Source organism: Trichoderma gamsii (assembly GCF_001481775.2).
Source record: "Trichoderma gamsii strain T6085 chromosome Unknown Scaffold_8.2, whole genome shotgun sequence".
Taxonomy (NCBI): domain Eukaryota; kingdom Fungi; phylum Ascomycota; class Sordariomycetes; order Hypocreales; family Hypocreaceae; genus Trichoderma; species Trichoderma gamsii.
Genome location: NW_020171345.1, coordinates 450868 through 469649, shown reverse-complemented (window position 1 = coordinate 469649; position 18782 = coordinate 450868). Strand labels below are relative to the sequence as shown.

The window sequence follows — 18782 nt, the reverse complement described above, 5'->3', positions numbered from 1 at the left end:
CCAATGCTTAGTCTATTTCAATCAGCCTCTTGTCGAGAACAAAACCAAAGATGCCTTGACTCATATAAACAAATTCAACCTTGTACAAACCATGGTTTCCAGCATGTCGATTTCCCTAAAATTCGGAATTATCCTTTTTGTGTCCCAATCTCTTTGAAACCAATGAGCGACTGAACCAATCCTCTAATACTATACATGTGACATTTCTCCTCAAGTCTTGTGGGTAAGCTGTGAAAATGGTATCGAAAGTGAAAACTGAGGAGCCAACTAGAGCCTCCTTCTTATGGTGCTTTGATGATACAGATCCTTGTTAAGGTAAAAAGAAGAAGAAAGGAAGAAAAGAAGACAGTAAATGATGATATTCGTACACCAGATCCCACGACAGTAACATTGCATGCCATAACAAAAAAAGAAATACTGGAGAAAGACAAGAAAAGGGGGCGTGGGCGGAATAGGGGTATCGTGGTAGTAGTAGTATGTGGCGGGCAGAATTAGGGAGATGCGCGGTGTTATAACGTTGCCTGTAGCCCTGAGGCGGTGTCTGGCCGGGATTGGGAAAGGGGACCAGCGTTGGCGAGGCTATCTACCAACCGGCGAAGATCCCATTGGTAGTTGCCCAACTTGCGATGGCAAGCGTCGCATATTCGAACATGGCAGAACGCGCACACCCAGCGATCTTCAAGATCTGCCCTATCGCAAGCTTGGCAGGTAAGCGGGCAATTCCTGTTGCTTCGGCGGTTCATGGTCTTGTGTTGTTGGAAGCAACTAAAATGCGTGTTGGTGAGTGGCTTCGCTTTGATTATTCCGTCTTTGGGCAAGCTTGAATACGTCTGTGTCGGGAAATATGTGGCCTTGGGATGAGGCTCGCCTTCGACCTTCATCTCAGGATATAAAGTGCCGTCACGGCCCCGATAGAGAAGCCCTTGTGTTTCCGACTTGAGCAGTCGTGGATCCGACGTTGGCTGGGGAGTGCTCTGCTTAGGGTTCGCTATCTGAGAGACATCTGTTTGTATGACAGTCGGCTGTGGCTGCACAGCAGCCGTGCTTGTGCCCCCCGAAACACGTGGGCGGGCAGATCCTGGGTCGTTGGGAAGAGAAGCCGCCACAGGTGCAGGCACGGGTGCAGCCGCTGGTGCTGGAGCAATATCACCTTTGCGTAGTACTGGTGATACGGTTGCTTGGCTGGAAGTAGTCGTGCTATTTGCATCAGATGGCGGGCGAAATGAATCCTTGGCGGCTGTTAGATCCTGGCTGGGGTACACTGTAATCGCTTTTCGAGATATAGGCTGAGTGCTTGCAACGACAACCTGGTTACCCTGGGGAGGCTTGGGGGGAAGATTCTTTGCAAAGTCTGGAGAGGCACCTCTGGGAGCTTCAGGAGACGCTGCTGGAGAAACGGGAGAAACAAAAGGCTCGACGGTCGGTTGCTTAGCATCTTCTTTGCGATATTCTGGCGTTGGCGGCCGCTGAGCAGCTGGAGCCCCCGGAAAGCCAGCCTTTGCACTAGAATTGCTGGATACCGACTCGGAGCGCTGGGAGCCAAGCCTGTCTTTAATCTGCTTCAGCTTGGATGTTTCGCTTCCCATGGTTTGCGCGGCAGGGGGCGGCTGGTCCTTGGCCCCTAACGAAGGGCGAATGTTGCGGCCAGGCAAGCCGCCGGCGAACGGAGGTGCTCGAGGCACTGCGGCCTTGACCGTCTCGGCTGGGGCTTGGGCGTTGTCCTGGTCTGCCGGCAGCTGCGTATCTGCAGTCGACCCGTGGCTGTAGTCGAGCGTCAGGCCGGGAAGCTCTCTGCTGGCTTGGTTCATGTGTGGACGGCGTTTCCAGATCTCGGGGCGAGGAGAGGATGGCGTGGATAGCTCTGCGGCTGTGTCGTCTTTGGGTGGTGGCGGAGGGAGATCTCGCTCAGCAGAGCGCTGATACTGGGTGGTAGCAGCAGCACCAGCACCAGCGCCTATTCCTGTACCCGTGCCTGTGCCGGCATTGGGGCGCGCAGGCAGTGAGCCACTGCCGCCTGTTGCGGCCTTGGGCTTGCTGGGAACAGCGGGAAAGGCAGCTGTAGCTGCGGCGATGGCACTGATAGCCTCCGCAGCCGCAACCGACTTCTCGCTACCCGGCGCTGCGACTTCCTGCCTATCGACCTCGCTAACACTCGTCGTGGTCTCGTATAAAGACGGGCTGCGCGATTCGTCGCCATCTCCCATATACGCCGAGAGAAGACTCGACAGAGAAAAGGTGGGAGATGGCTGCGCCAGATACTGCGGAGAGGGCGCCGGCAGCTTCAGGTTCGCGACGGGCTTTCGCGGGATGGACATTTTGGATCCGGCACTCAGAGGGGGCGACTGGAGGCTTAGAACTCCAGGGCTCAGCGCCGACGAAGGCGTGCTGGGCGCAATTGAAGACCCCGCGACGATGTTTGCGCTGGCTGTACTGCTGTAGCTGTTCACTTTGCTGCCGGGTTTCGTCTGGGTCTGGGGAGTCGGCGGCAGCGTCTTGGTCGGCGGAGGAGGTAACGGAGGAAGGGGGATGTTTTTTGTCGACTGCGGCGATGCCAGCGAAGAGGTTCTTGCCGGGAGACTGTACTCGCTGTTCTTTCGACTGTAGCTAGTATTACTATTGATGTTGTTGCTGGTATTGTTGTTATTGTTATCGCTGCCAATATAACTCTCGCCGTCGTCGTCTGTGTAATAATCGTCCAATCCAGGCACCGTCGGCAGCGCCTTGGAGAAGCGCGATACGCCGCTTTTAGGGACTGAAAGACCGGACGGATTCGACATGGTGGCCGGCGAAATCGAGAAACGCAAAGACGCAAAACGGTCGAGACCGTGGGGGATTGTCGAGATTGCCCAGATGCCCCAGCTCAGCTGCCGGTACCTGCGCTAGCTTGTCCCTGCGTGGCTCGACGACTGGCAGTTGGAGTCCTCTTCGCAGCCGGTACAGCGCAGTTCCGGTGGATTGTGAGCGTGAGTGCGCATTGAGAAGAATTTGGCACTTCATGGGAAGAAATGCTGAGACGAGGAGCCGGTCCTAGGTTGTTTTAGATTCCGTGGGCGTCCCTGGCTAATACCACTTGGGCCTGACGGCGCCAGCCAAAGGCGGGAGCCAGGCCGATGAAACGGGCATGTGGCGTCTTAGCCAGGGGTCGGTCAATGGGTGCATGTGGGTTGCTTTTGCCTGCTTAGATCCATCCATCGCGTCGTTTGTTCGCAGGCGATGCTCGTACTCGACGCGAACATGAAGTCAATCTGCACGCTGCATCTTGACCAGACGGCCTTGCTTGCTTGAATTGCATCAACCGCTGCATCGAATTGCGTCCACGAGACACATACGTGGCACGAATAAAGACGTCTACTCGGTAGACTTGTTCAAGATCGACCTCTGATGACGGCCCAAATTCGCCTTAATGACGCTCCTTAGAGGCGCCACCACGTCACTACAGCAGGTTAGCGCATGAACCGACCGGTTTTCTCGCCATGTCAGAATCAAGCGCAAGAGGAACAATGCAGATGGCGACGGCAGCTGAACAACATTCGACGAGGTGGCACTGAGACCGATGTCTTGAAGTCGTTGGCTGGAAGAATTCCATTACGGCGCTGAAGACGGAGGGCCCATGCTTAGCCGCCTACATGTATTCAGCATTTGATTCGATAGTGATTATATGCGGCACTGTCGGCAGCAGTAGCCGTACTCTATTGCGGAACTGCACTGCTTAAGATAGCATGAAGGCATGAGCAGGCTGAGAATCGCGACAACGACTCAACAAAGAAATGGGAATCAAACTTCCAGGGAAGTAGTCGGCAGCGTCGTCACAACCATGCCTGTTTCACATCGAGGCCGCAGGAAGTGATACGTAGGAATGAATGTCAGCGCCAGCAATTAACGTTAATGGGCTCCCCGCATTTGGACAAGCAGAGCTGCATATGCGCAGCGCACGGGCTCATCTGTGCCGCGCAGGGGTCCAAAACGTGGTCTGCTGCCGGGTAGAGAAAACTGCAGCTGTTTCTTGCCTCTCTCGCTCGGCGGCCTTATGCAAGAGTAGGTATCTTTCACGCACTCTCTTTTTAATGACTGAAAATGAGAAATGCGCTCTGATATTCGCTTTACTCTCCCTATTACTATTTTTATTTTCCCCTGTGAGACGGAATGAGGTGGATGATTTAACAATTAAAACATGTTTTTCTCTACTAAAACTCAATTCTTATAGCTATGCAAGTACTCCAAACAGTCGAGCTACAGTACAGCTACAACAAGGGTGCTGTAAACAACATCTAATTGTATTTAGCCTAAAATGTGTGAAGTGCAGTGTTACCAGTAAAAAGAAGAAAAAGAGAGAGAGTCCTGAGCTGGTTAGGAAAGTGTTGTGACGAGCAAGGGGCAGATATCACGAATAACCGTTATCGCTCTCTTTGTTTCTTGGCACCATCCTGTCATGTTTTATCTGTGGCCGGGCCACAATTACCCGTAGCGCAGCAGTACTATGTACAGATTGCAAGGTTAATAAAACTTGATGTTTTAGAACTTGTTTTGGGATTGCGCCGCGTATTAGAGCCGCAAGTTCAGGACCAATCGCTTGCTCAGTCGTACGTACTCGTAATGTCTATTCGTTCAGCTGCACGGCAATCGGCCTCCCCCAGATTCTGACAAGGAAACACTGTGGAGCTTTCCTGAACACGAGTAGAAGTCTATAGTCTGCTGGCATCTTATGCTGTATCATTGTTGCCTGTTGCATCGTACTGCTGCTTGCATTGTTCTCTACTAGTATCGCAAACCATTCAACTTCCTAGTTACATACATAGGTAGTATGAACCATACCGAGTACTTTGATACCCAGATAATGATTGACGTTGGAGTGATACACGGCGTGGAAAGAACAATGCTGGCTACCACGTCTACATCGAGCGAAAGAGCATCATCAATTGGGAACGTCTACAACACAAGGCGCGCATTTCTCTAAAGTCGAAAAAACTATTGAACACAATGCAGATAATGTCCGAGGCAGACTTCATGTAATCATCATTCACATGAAGTCTAAGATTTCAGAGAGCACGCTTTACATCGGGAGACGTAATTCCGCACCCCAATCTCATTATTCAACACCCCAGCTGTAGCGCAGCAAGGCGGCCATTCCACATATCAAGATACATGTACACAACTGCTAAATTACTGTATATTTAGAAATAGCACCAGTGGCAGCAGTAGCACCAGTAGTACATGTAGGCAGCAGCAGTAGTAGCAGCAGCAATAGCAGCAATAGCAAGATAATACTGGCAGCCCACGCTTAAACTGGAGGGCTGGATAACAGAATTGGGATGCTGGATAGCCTCTTCCTTTAAATCCGAGCATTTGGGACATTATTCAGCAATCGTTATCCTACCTTCTCTCCCCAACAGGCTGCCAATTGGCGTATCGATAGCGACCAATCCCCTTGCATTCGGTGTATTTTACCATATCTGCTCAAGATTGCGTTTTTCGTTTTTCCTTGCGTGGTTTTTATTTAATGAGGAAACGCCTTGTGAAAGACATGGCGATTATGCTGATGATTAAGGCCCCCTGCTGAATAAAAGCCGAGGTGGGGGTTTTGCTGATTCCGGCAATTGGCAATTTACGTCGCAACACATCTCACCGATTCATTTGTGCGACAGTTTGACAACGCGTCTCATGGGGAGAGGTTCATGCTTCCTTGACCGGCACATTGAGCTTGCGATCTGCCGATAGAAGAGCAACTGCTGTCGAATCAACTAGCAGTCAGGTTTGACTCGTAGCTCTCGCCAAGATGAGATCGCCTGACTCCAACGCAGATGGGCCTTTGGCAGCGGTGCCCCCAACAGAGCAGACACCGCTTCTTCCCGAGCCTCGTCCTCAAGATGGCGTCCTCAACAGTCGCTGTGATGCCGAAAATGGCAGCCTGGGCGAAGGGGAGAGGCAGCAGAAGCATCCCATGGCGGACAAGATGCACGTCTTGCTTCCTGCTGTTGGTGTTGGGGTATATAACCGCCTCATCCAGAATACGTTATACCTTTTGCTGACAGTACATCTCCACTCCACATAGGTCTTTCTCGTGGCCGTTGACCAGCTCCTTGCGGTGGCAACTTATGCCAGAATTGGCAGCGAGCTCAAGGCTTTGAACAACACCAGCTGGATTGCGACATCGTAAGCGTAATTCTCAATTGAATCTCGCTACCAATACCCTTCATAATGATGATATAAGGGACAATCTACTAACACGCATTCAAAGATACTTTCTCACGCTCACAAGCTTCCAGCCTCTCTACGGCAAGCTCAGTGACATATTTGGTCGAAAGGCATGCCTCCTCTTCGCGTACGCCGTCTTCGGCCTCGGCTGCTTGGGATGCGGCCTGGCCCAGAGCATGACTCAGCTTTGCATCGCACGAGCATTCGCGGGCATTGGCGGAGGAGGCATGAGCTCGGTGGTGACGATTCTGTTTTCTGATATTGTCTCGCTACAAGAGCGCGGCGTCTGGCAGGGCTACATCAACATCATTTATGCGATTGGAAGCAGTTCAGGTGCGCCGCTTGGAGGAATCTTCGCTGACTCTCTAGGATGGCGATGGTAAGATTTGTGAACAGGAAAACCTTCCAAGGCGGGACCTAGGCTAATAGGAGTACAACACAAAAAATAGGTCATTCATGATTCAGGCACCCTTATGCTTGATAGCCTGGATTGCAGTATACTTCATCCTCGATCTCGAGCCTCCTTTCAATGATCACTGGGTCTCCAAAGTTCGTCAAGTCGATTTCCTCGGTGCCTTTACTCTTGTCCTCGCCGTCATTTGTCTCTTGACGGGACTTGACTCTGGCCCCAATCTCGGATGGTCCAATCGCATCACCATCGTCTCACTAAGTCTGACGCCCGTCTTCTCCGCCTTGTTCCTCTTCATCGAGATGAAGATAGCCAAGCACCCATTCGCTCCGGGCCACCTCATACTGAGCCGAGACTTGTTCCCTTGTTTTCTGGTCAACATGTTCGGCATGGCATCTCAGCTGAGCGCCATATTCTTCGTACCACTATTCTTCCAAGCTGTCAAGGGCCTCAGCGCTACGACGAGTGGCACAATGCTCATCCCGGCAACAACCATGGGGGTGTGCGGCTCCCTTACCGGCGGCTGGATTATCAAGAGAACAGGGAAATTCTGGTGGCCCACCACTATCAGCTACGGGCTGCTATTCCTCGCAATGACACCTTTGATTGTTACAACCTGGTACGGTTCGCTTGTTGGAGTGACAGCGTCGTTTACGATGTCATCCGTGGGCAATGGGAGTGGTAAGTTTCATCATTTGCCGCCCTTTGCACACTCTCTGCTGACATGAATACTTTTTATTTTCTTCCTCCTTCTTAGGTATCACAACTATTCTCGTAGGCCTCCTGGCCAACGCCGCGGTGGAAGACAGCGCAGTCGCCATTGCTTGCTCCTACCTCTTCCGATCTCTCGGTGCTAGCATCGGCGTTGGAACCAGCTCAGCTGTACTGCAGCAAGTCCTCAGAACACAACTCGCCTCTCGTATCGGTGAAGATGCCGGCCAGATTGAGGAAAAGGTGCGCCAGAGTCTGGACGTCATCAAAGAGCTGCCGCCACTGCTGGCTGAACAGGTGCGGGCGAGTTATCAAGTTGCTACAGTTGCGGCATTCATCCCCTCACTACTCTTTGGTCTTGGATGCTTCGCTGCTACATTTTGGGTGAAAGAGAAGTCTCTGAAGCGGTAAGAACTACTACAAGTTCTATATGTAAGCGTGAGTACAGCAAAGGAGCGCAAGTCAAAGACCTCTATCGCATTCTCTTGCTTATAGCTATATGTTGCCGTTCCACATATGTAGTAGTCAGATATGCATGTATATAAACACGAGATATAAACACGAGCTTGGTAGGATACGAATAACGGTGAGACTTTAGCACTTACGTAGACACGGGGGAGAACACAAGAAACTATTAGTAGTTATGGTCACATCGTCCCGTCCGTTTCGGTTCACCGTTATCAACTCCAACTGCGCCACCATGGCAAATTCCATGCTGTTCACGAATCAAGAACCAAGGACTCGCAGCATTACTGCCCCGGCCTCAATTCACGTTCAGATAATCACAAGCCAGGCCGACTTATACGCGGGAGGCAAGTTCGGAGCAGGTCATTCGGAGAAGGTCATTAAACGCCGTCCTCGATGCAATCTCGCCCATTTACCGCAAAGCCACCAATCAAGAGGCCCGTCTCACCCAACCTTTTGCAATAGTATCGCATATATAGTATCGCCAAGCCAGCGGCAGCAACGGGCCCTCGCCAAGGCTTCAAGGTTCCTTTTCTCCCGGTCGCTCGCATAAGGCAATGACGAAAGTCTTGGCGGGACCTTTTTTTTGGTCCGCCCATCTTGCATTGCAACCTTGGCGATGGGAGAAGAAGCTTGTCGCTGCTAGCTTTCTGTCTTTCCTATTCTATTTCTCTCTTGAGCGATTGCGCAATGCTACTCTGAACTTGTCTCCGATATTCGGCCTGTTTGGACCTGGGGGGATTTTGCTCCATACTAAACCACTACCGGCGCCACAGTAAAAAAAAAAAAGGTTACCGTACCTTAAAATCTTAATTATATGCTTCAACTGCAAGTGCCATAGTTAGTTAACCTTACTGCGACAATGTAGGCTAAAATGTGCCGCATGCCCAAGCTAAGCGAAGTAGGATTCATCAGCGAAAAAAACTTGACTTGAACAAGTACGGTAAAGGGCAAAGGCACTTCTGAAATCTCGCGCCATCTGCGTGTCCCATCATTTTTCGAAGCTGGCGCCCGTCACAATCGAGCGCTGTTCCGAAGCCAATCTAGCCGGCGGCCGATATCGAGTTGCCTAATTAGGTGCCAACTACCGTGGCGCCTTTGTTCCCGTCTAGTTTCTAGTTTCGATAATGCATGTGCCTTTATGATACTGTTTGCTGAGGTCCAGAAATAACAGGCCGCCGATGCTACAATCTTTGTGCTCAGCCATCAAGAAGGAATCAGCTAGTTGTTCCTTAGGTGCCTAATACTACGTGAATGCCTGTTGGCGTTGGTAGAAACTTCGACAACTAACGGTATGACTCCTGCTGATCACTTCGTATAAGGAACCAACATTGAGTACATACAGAGGCAAGCAACACATGCATTGATAGAACGGGATACCCATGTTTTTCAAACCGTCGGTTTCTACTTTATCCCAGCTTGACAGTTCGGGCTCATTTACCCCGCGCAACCGGGGGTTGGTTTCTTTATCGCGACGCCACTTTTTTTCATTGTATTGAAAGTTGAATGCCTTAATGGAGGAGGGGGGGCCTCTATGCTTTTTATCAAGCTTAGGCGGTCTTGGCAGCTTAATCCAGAAGGTCGCACAACGAACGAGATGCTTCAAGCCCAGAGATCGAGCTCGGAAGCAACTTACAGATACGGCAGGCTGATTTGGCTATTTCGAAACTGCCGGAGCCGGCCGAATGACCTGTGCTGATGTTGTTCCAACGCGTAGCTGGGGACCCGCGTTGCATCTTGTATAGCAAATATGGGCGCTTATCTTGGTGTTGATGTTTGCTAGCACTAGTATTAGTATTGATCGTTCCCTGGTCTCTCTCTCTGCCTGGCCGTGTTCAGTATCAATGGGCGACGGGGGCCCCCTGGGCTGTGTCTCTCTTTCGTACGTCTCCATCTGCATAGCCTTGCAAGGTATGCTAACCAGTAGCAGCGCGTCCTCCATGATATGCCATTGCCCATTGCCTTCTAATTTCGGCCTCTTCTTCTCCAACCTTGGATCTTTTGCAAGCCCATGCAGTTATGCTTTTGCTGCGGTCTTCGATTTAGGAAGGAGATGTTTTGTACAACCGGATTGGCTACTTGGACGTCGGTATGCTCTTTGGGGTATCAGTCAAGAGTCTATACCGTGGCAATAGACGGAATACTTCCTAGGCCAGATAACATGGAGCATGGAGCATGGAGCATGGAGCACGGAGCCTCATTCACCCCGTGTCGAATTATATATAAATATGGGATGAATCCCTCTCGTTGGGTTTTGGATATTCATCACCGCTCTCAACCAACTTCATCTCATCCTAAGAAGACTTCAGATCCTCTTCCCTCGCAATGGCTCCCGCTTCCGCAGTTGTTTCAGCTCTTATGCTGCCCGCTCTCGCTCTGGGAGCTGCCATCGAGCCCCGTGGCACTGAGATTGTTGGAGGAACCACCGCTGCTGCCGGCGAGTTCCCCTACATCGTCAGTCTGTCTTCTCAGGGCTCTCACTTCTGCGGTGGTGTTTTGGTCAACGCCAACACCGTCGTCACTGCTGGCCACTGCTCCGTCGACTTCAGTGCCTCTCAGGTCAAGGTCCGCGCTGGATCTCTCGTAAGTCAAGTCCATCTCTTTTTGGAACAACATAACGCGTAGCCATGATTGCTGACCGTTCTTTGGTGTTATAGACTTGGTCTTCTGGCGGCACCCAGGTTGGTGTTTCAAGTATCACCGTGAACCCCTCATACACCACCAGGAACGGTGTTCCCGACTTCGACGTTGCCGTCTGGAAGCTGTCTTCTCCCATCCAGACCAGCTCTACCATTGGCTACGCCACCCTGCCCGCCTCTGGCTCTGACCCTGCTGCCGGAACTACCTTGACCACCGCTGGCTGGTAAGCAATTCATCGGCTGTCCTTTATTTGAATTTGATACTAATCGTGTAATAGGGGCACCACCAGCGAGAACTCCAACTCGCTCCCCTCAAGACTGAACAAGGTCTCCGTCCCCGTCATCTCCCGCTCTTCTTGCAACAGCGAGTACGGCAACATCATCTCCACCAACATGTTCTGCGCCGGCCTGTCACAGGGTGGCAAGGACTCCTGCTCTGGAGACTCCGGCGGCCCCATCGTCGACTCCAACGGCGTTCTTCAGGGTCTCGTTTCTTGGGGCCAGGGCTGTGCTGAGGCCGGTTTCGCCGGTGTCTACACCAGACTCGGATCCCTCTTGACCTTCGTCAACCAGCACCTGTAAATGGTGACTTGAAAAAAATCTTTATTTTCAATGGGCGGTGCAGGGAACCTGGTCTCTCTTTGGACTACCTACATGGGTAGTTATAAAGCTGGGGCGATGGGCGGATCTGATTTCATAGCGAAAAAACCCCTTGGCCAACTAGTTGGAGTATATAGGATTTGGAGTTGAATAAAAAAAAAGTTGCATATACGATTATTGAGTAAAAAAATAGCCGCCTAATTTCTCTAAGATGTGTTCTTGGCGTGCAGAAAACGATAGTTTGCTCACCCAGTCAAAGACAGTCTATGATTCATTACTTCATGATTCCCATTCAAATACAACCAAGATGTGTTTCGGCAAATGCAGGAAAAGGATCAATTTGTTTAGAAATCAGTCGCTTATATCCTTATGTTCAACAAAAGTCATAAAAAGGTAGCTCGTGCTGCATCTTATGACTTACTTCCCCTTTGGGCTCTGCATCGGCTCCAGCCCGAAGATGTCACCAGATCCCAGGGGATCCCTTTCGCTTGATTCTGACAATCCCTCCCCAAATAAGAATGCATTCTTCTCGCGGCTCGCATTGTTCATGCGCTTCTTTTGTTGAATTGTCGGTGATTTGCTGGCCACAGGGGTTTGTGGCGGTCCGGACTCGTCCGGCTCCAGCATCCACGAGAATGAAGACTGTGCTATTGTTGATCTAGTAGGTATTGAGACAAGTGGTTGAACGTTGGGACGGACTTCGCTCAATACAGTGTCTGACTTTGTCTCATGTTTTGTAATGCTTGTTGATGCAGAAAGCGAGTCGCTATTTTTTGAAGGTTTCTTTGACTCGCGCAAAATCGATGGCGCTTTAGCTAAGTTTGGTGTGGACACGTTTGTAGTAGATGACCTCGGCGACAATGGCTGGTTTTCTTTTTCGGCTGAGGAAGGTTTCTTGACTTTGCTCTCCTCTTTCTTTTCAGGGACGGCTTGAGGCTCTTCATTAACAGCTGCGTCCATAGCTGGGATGGATAGAGAGGCGTCCTGTAGGTATATTTGCACAAATTGCACTTTGGCTGCGGCAACTTCGATTAGATCCAAGCTTCTGGCCTTATCTTCAAGATTGGACAGAGACAGCGCCTTGAGACTAAGAACCGTCTCGTCAAGAAGGCTCGCTAGTTGTTGATTTCGCTTCTCCATGGCAGCTAAAGCCTTTGCTGCAACGTCATCGGCTAAGGAGCCTCTTTGATGCGGCGAAGATAGTCCTTCATTAAGGCCTTGCATATTTCGCTTGAATTCACCCACGGCATCCCGTACTGCTTGGTTGATCCCTAGCTTTTCGCTCTTTTCCAGCATGCCCTGGAAAATGTTTTCTACTCCACCCTGTTGCTGGAGAAATTTTGGCGAGCGAATCGGTGACCTCACCCCAAAGCCCCTTCTGCGGAAGGAATCAAATCCGGCAAACGGTGAGCCCGTGGGTTCAGGAATCTCAGGGCTCTTCGAAACTTTGGGAAGCTTTCCTGAATACTTTTTAATCAAGGTTGCTCCGCCGAGTGTATTCATGTGATCTCGGAGATAGAGTGCATCGTCGACAAACGTATGAGGTCCATGTTGTTGATCAGGAGGTGGATACTTGAGAAGCAGTTGCAAACAAACAGAGTAATCAGATTCTATTACTAATTTGGATGTTAGAGCGACTTAAGAGACTTTGAGAAGGAAGCAGGAACTCACATTGCCAACGCACACGCAGCAGCATAGAACAGCAAATCAGGTCTACCAGGTCTAAGGAGGGATCGACGGCAAAAATCGTGTCCCAAAGTACAAGAAATTGATTAAATGGAAATTCTCTGCTGAAGAGAAGCCGAATCCAGCGACTTTCATCAAATTAGCATCCATGAATGTGAGTAAAAGGATAGCTACCCAAGTAAAGCCAGATTATAACACTTACATTAAGAATATCTGAGGCAGTATCTCGACGCTTGTAAGGTGCGCTGCTAATTCGGGATCAACCTGCTGTAAACAGACCTCGTGAATGAATTTGCTGCGCTCGACAATGGCAGAGCTTTGCTCTGGAAACCGAGACTGAAATGGACCGTCGGGTGTTTGAGCAGGGGCCGGCGCATCTTTGACCTCATAAAAGGATTGAGCGTGCTCCATTAGCTGGGAGAATAAGATGAACGCATCGTGCTCAATGAAAGAAGAGTCAATGGTTTCGAGCATCAGCTCCTCGAGGTCATTCTCGTCATCGCTGCCAGATATCAATGCGCGATCTAGAGCATCCTGTTCGACGACATGCAGGATCGGGGCTAAGAGCTCGTGCATGCCCTGGCGATAGCCGCCTCTATCTGGGTTTACCTTGCAGTAGACGAACAGAATATCCAAGATCATGCGCTGCATGTAATCTTCATGATAAGTTGCTTCATCTGGAAGTCTCTGTACGTCTTGCTGGATTTCTACCCTGATAGTTTCGTCCTCGCGAACGGTATTCCAGGGCGACTTGACCGAATTAGCGGTTTATGACTCAATGTTTAAGTCTGGAGGCTTCTGCTCACCTTGGGGTCATCGGCCAAAGGATCAACGGTCAGCTCAGCCAGACTCTCGGGATGCTTAATGAACCTGAGAAAGTGATCACGGCGTTCACTATACAGCTCTCGCTTCTCGCGAAGTAGCTGAGGCCAACTCAACTCAGTGGCATCTCCACCTTTGGATAAAAGAAAGACCTTTGCGGAAGGCGTCAACATCATGCCACCATTTCTGAGACCTGACAACAAAACTCACCTTCCAGCAGACAGAGCGGTTGCCCGACAGGCAAGGACTCGAAGGGCCGTTATGGCGCACTGCATTCTGCAAGTCTTCGACACTGTTGCAGTGCGTTTGAGTTGCCTGCCATCTTGCTCTTCAAGATGAAGCAGCCGTCAGCGTTCAGCGCTCAACTCTCATATGAGTAAGACTCGCTACTCACTGCGTCTCTGCAAGTGACTTCATCCTGGGTGGGAGGTTCTGACGGGCTGAGCTAAGCGACCAATCTTATCGTCATGTTACACTCGATGCCGGCTCTAATATGAGTCTATCGCCGCATTGGGAACACCAAATTAGTGATGATTACAGCGAGGCCGACGGTCTTGGATAACTCACTCATCCAGTTGAGAGTGCGAAGATAGAGATGAAGGTGGGCTGCAACAGCCCCGCATCACCACGCGGATTTACGTGTACTGGTACATGCATGTTCAGCAGCTTCAAATCGCTGTAGGCGGATGGCTAGCGCTAGATCTCCGGCTCGGCACTGGATGCCGCATGCCTAATGGCACCTGCAGCAGCGAGGCTAGGTGCTTTGGTGCATATGTCCCAGTACTCGGGTCTTCGGGCTTGAGGCACCGTCCACCGCGTCCACCGTGTCCACCGCTTAGTTCCGTCCGAACCGTCCTCTCCATGCTTTCGAAAGACATCATTGCTTACGTACTTTTGTATAAAGTCTCGCGCATTTCTGCAGGGCGAACGAGAAGCAAGTCTTCTACCATTGTGCTATCGCTTTCTTTCATCTCTTCTCACCAGTAGCCTGTAGCATGCATCTTGAAATTCCCCAATATGTCGGCTGATTTGTTTGCCGAGTTTGCCAACAGCAATCCGCCACCTCCACAACAACAACAGCCACCCATTTCGGGCGTCCAGGGGAATCCGCCTGCGGCAAAGAACCACTTCGGCTTTGGCTTCAACGACTTTACAGCGGCAACAGCCTCGCCAATTGAGAGCTGGCCCTCCATTCCGTCTCAGCCAAGCGGAGCTGGCAGGTGGACAACGCCTCCAGCCTTATCACAGACGACACCAGCTTCTCATGCGCTGAATGATGCCGATGATGATGGCTGGGGAGATTTTGAGACTGCGGAGCCTACTCCGGCAGCATCCACGATAAACAAGCCTTTTGTTTCACTTGGGGGCGCGTTTGGGGAGTTTTCCGCACCTCCCAAAGAGCCTGATGTGAGAAACAGACTGGTCCGAGCCCCTACCATCGACATCATGACCAATACATTGGTTGACTTCCAAGCGAAGCCTGAGCCTCCCAAGTCAAAGCCCAGCGAAGACTATTCTTCGTGGAATGAGACGCAAGGCACTTCAAGATTCTCTATGAATTCCGCCCCAAAAGACCCCAACGTGCTCTTCGACGTGGACGATTTTGAGCTTCAGGTGCCAGAGGAAGACGAAGATGACTTTGGAGACTTCGAAACGGTGCCACCACCGCCACAACAAATGCAGCCCAAACACAATGCTGTTGCTTCCCCACCAGTATCTTCTTCCAATCCTTCAGCGTTGCTAGATCTGCTCTCTCTCGATGATCCCCCAGAGCAACAGCCGATTGCGCAGGTAACTAAGAAGCAGCCACCTCCCCAGCTCCTAGGGGCACTGAGCTTTGGGACTGTCCCGTCAACAGTTCCAAATCCACCAAAATCGCCATCATTCCAAGAGCGAAATCCTTTCCCAGATCTTGAAGTCAAGACAAACGTGTCAGCTGCTGCCGCGGCAAAGAAGAAAAGCGAGGCGCCCAAATCAGCAACGCCAGTTACTGCTTGGCCGCCGGCTAGCCATGGGAAAAAGCCATCAATCGCTAAGAATTTTGACGACGACTGGGATGCCTGGGACGACACCCCCAGCAACACGAACATAGAAAAAGATAAAAATGCCAAGTCTAACCAGGCAGAGAACTGGGATTGGGACGCTGGTGATGGCGCGGAATCTTCTGCTATGAAAGGGAGTGACGATGACCCTCCGCCGACCAATGTGCCGCCCCCATCGGTCATCCTGTCCGCTTTTCCCAATCTTCTTAGTTCAGCGAGCGTCTTCTTCAAACCAATCTCTGGCCACAGTGCCTCCATAAAGCAGCAAGTCCTATCAAATCCCAAAGCAATACACTTCCTTCAGGCATATATCCTTCTGGCTACCACTGCTGCCCGAGTAATCGCCGGCCGCAAACACAGGTGGCACCGAGACAAGATCTTGGCCAAAAGCATGTCCATATCGGCTGCTGGTAGCAAGGGCATGAAGCTCGCGGGCATAGACAAGACTCAGTCAGCACGAGAAGACAGAGAGGCAGCGGACGTGGTTGCTGTATGGCGTGAACTTGTAGGACGCCTGCGATCTGCCGTTGCAGCTGCTAATACGGAGGGCAAGCTAAACCTCAAGGTCCCTGAGCTCAACGAGAACATGCAGGTTCAGACAGCCAAGATGGTGCCAACAGGGCCCAAGCCATGTATCATATGCGGCTTGAAAAGGGAAGAGAGAGTGGCCAAGGTTGACTATGACATTGAAGACAGTTTTGGTGAATGGTGGGTCGAGCACTGGGGCCACAGGGCCTGCAAGAACTTTTGGGTAGAACATGAGCAGACATTGCGGCAGCGCTGATACGAGCGAGTAGAGCAGCAATCTATATTTTGGATGCGTAGTTTATATACATGTAGTAGATCCATAACTCGTGCTCACTAAAGCACAGCCTCCGTTGGGCTAGAAGATATTGCTAGTACAATATTCAAATTCATATTCCACCCATATAGTGCGTAGATGATACCGAAGAAGATTCGAGCCATCGATCCACGTGTCTCGCATGATATGCAGCTGTTAGCGATAAAGACCAAACTTGCTATCCACCATCGCTGTAACGAAAACGTATACTAGGTAGGAAAGGATAATAAGGAGAACGACATCGATGCACCCGAGGAATGTAGCGATTACTCGCGACTAGGAATATGCCGAGTTTGAGATTTAATACGTATATGGTGTCTACTATATGAACCATCCATTCTCTAGATGGCTTTACATCAAGCCAAGCTTTGGGACTACAGATTCACTGCATCTATCGGCCTTTGTCACATGGTGATAGATGTGAGGGGAACGGAAGCTAAAAAATCAAATGCAGTGCAACATAGCGCTGCCTATTTGGAATCAGAGAGATGCCTAGTCAACCACACCAGTCGAGACATGTATTCAACAAGTATATTCAACAAGTAATATGACATCCTCATATAGACAGTATCCATTGAAGGGATCAGCTACCCCAACTTCCACCACACTCGTGGCTGCACTAGGGCTCTGGGCAAGGTCATCGTCACTTATGTTCACGTTCTTTCCCGATAGTAGGCGTTATGGTGATACAGCGGGTGGTCTCCAACGAATCGTTTGGTGTAGCTTCTGCAGATGTTACTGGTTGCTCACAGAGCTTCCACTATTCAACCGGCTCAAAGGTGCAGTAGCTGGATGGATCTCGATGCTGATTGACCCAAATGGCTGCACAAAGAAAAGGAGAGAGCGCTGGTTTGAGCAACTCCGCAGTAAGCTGCATGAACTTGATCCTATAAGGCAAGGAATTTTGTTAAATGGCTGTTTGTTCCCAAACCTCATCGATGGGCTGACGATGGCATCTTTTCGCTTCTGAAGCCCACATATGGTATGATGGAATTCCTCCACTCTCATTGACATGGGTATCAGTGATTCCACAGGCACGTCGATACTATCGATAAATTACTCTTGAATCTAAAGCATGTCGTGCCGCCTATGTTGATGAATATGACATTTGAACACATGTGGTTTGTTTTTGCCCCAGCTACCTTAAGCAATCGTAAGTCATTTCTCGGAGTAGCTACATGTTAGTTATGGTCTGTGTTACCCCTTCAATGCACTCGAAAACCATAAAGCCATTAGTTAACACTACTATGCTAACGATTAGATACCGTCTTGAAAGGAAGTAAGACATGAGAATTTCTATAGAAAGCTCTTCTAGACATATGCCAGGATCTCTCGCATTTCCGCTTTAGGCAAGCATAGCTGGAGCAGCTCGCTGAGAAAAATTGGATCGGGTGGTTGCGATACCGAAAAAGCACCCTGACGTACCTCCCAGCGGCATGCAGGCCGGCAGATTCCCAGGTACCGAGCAAGTAGTGCCAGGTACTTCCTCTTACAGACACTGTAAGGTAGGCATAGCTCCACCGCGCTGTAGATTGAAGCTGAAGCCCGCAGGTGGCGCGCGTCCAAGTTTATGTGGTACAGAGCAGGCGAGAGGGGAGCTCACACAAGTACCTCGTCTGCGCAAACGCTTGCGTCGGTACATGGTTGCCACCGGAGAGCGTGGCCGTTCCTGGCCTGTCGCCGCCCTGCAGTCTCCGATTTTTTCGCCTTTTTCGCTCTTCCCATCGACCCTTTGCTGCTTTGAGCTTTAGCAGGTCCAACCGCTGCAGCGCGCTGGACATTCGGGTGGCCACAGCAGTGACAGCTGCAGCTCCAGCGCTCTGCCTGCCCAAGTGCTCAGTTTCCCCCCCCCCCTCCCCAGAGCTTCTTCTTCTCTCTTCTCTCACAAACCCGCTTTCTTCGTCTCCTCTCTTCACCTCTTCCCGCCTCTACCTTTTCTCTCACACTCTTCGCCTCTCCCCAAGCTTTTCTCTCTCTCGACCTCCAACTTCCGGATCTCCTTGCGCACCACCTGCCCCTCGAGTTCGGTCGCTGACACGCTTTTCGCTGCTACGTCTGCCCACTCGCCTCTCGACCCCGCCAAATCCCTGCCAGCACCACACACAAAAAAAAGAGTCTGGCGACGCATTCGACCTTCCTACCTCCCACCATCGGCTCTCGTCCTCATAGTCTTGTCAACATTCGCGTAGCTTCCAGCTTCTCGAATAATACACGGTAAGCCCACTACTTTTCTGATAGCCTGATAGCCCTGTTTCATGTTGGACCATGGTCGCATTTCAAATCCGGCGTGGACACAGGCTGGCGTACTACTTTTCATCAGAACAGACGACGGCGTCAGACAGCGGCTTCGTTTCGTCACTAGCCGTCTCTACCGT

General features: G+C 50.8%; 5 protein-coding genes across 5 annotated transcripts; 3 read left to right on the top strand and 2 right to left on the bottom strand.

The window, feature by feature from the left end:
• Nucleotides 1–509: 509 nt before the first annotated feature.
• TGAM01_v203111 (hypothetical protein) lies at nt 510–2777 on the bottom strand (the record flags this gene model as incomplete). The annotated part of the gene is made up of 1 exon (XM_018802468.1): nt 510–2777. One exon carries the CDS (start codon nt 2775–2777, stop codon nt 510–512), a length of 2268 nt encoding a protein of 755 aa, XP_018664386.1.
• A 2996-nt stretch (nt 2778–5773) lies between these two features.
• TGAM01_v203110 (hypothetical protein) lies at nt 5774–7723 on the top strand (the record flags this gene model as incomplete). Its single annotated transcript, XM_018802467.1, has 5 exons — nt 5774–5983; nt 6050–6150; nt 6236–6571; nt 6642–7282; nt 7359–7723. The coding sequence occupies 5 exons, from the start codon at nt 5774–5776 to the stop codon at nt 7721–7723; spliced, it is 1653 nt and encodes a 550-aa protein (XP_018664385.1).
• A 2379-nt stretch (nt 7724–10102) lies between these two features.
• TGAM01_v203109 (trypsin) lies at nt 10103–10998 on the top strand (the record flags this gene model as incomplete). Its single annotated transcript, XM_018802466.1, has 3 exons — nt 10103–10360; nt 10435–10640; nt 10695–10998. 3 exons carry the CDS (start codon nt 10103–10105, stop codon nt 10996–10998), a joined length of 768 nt encoding a protein of 255 aa, XP_018664384.1.
• Nucleotides 10999–11433: 435 nt separating this feature from the next.
• TGAM01_v203108 (hypothetical protein) lies at nt 11434–13697 on the bottom strand (the record flags this gene model as incomplete). Its single annotated transcript, XM_018802465.2, has 4 exons — nt 11434–12632; nt 12688–12830; nt 12905–13452; nt 13509–13697. The coding sequence occupies 4 exons, from the start codon at nt 13695–13697 to the stop codon at nt 11434–11436; spliced, it is 2079 nt and encodes a 692-aa protein (XP_018664383.2).
• Nucleotides 13698–14541: 844 nt separating this feature from the next.
• TGAM01_v203107 (hypothetical protein) lies at nt 14542–16350 on the top strand (the record flags this gene model as incomplete). Its single annotated transcript, XM_018802464.1, has 1 exon — nt 14542–16350. One exon carries the CDS (start codon nt 14542–14544, stop codon nt 16348–16350), a length of 1809 nt encoding a protein of 602 aa, XP_018664382.1.
• Between the last annotated feature and the right edge of the window lie 2432 nt (nt 16351–18782).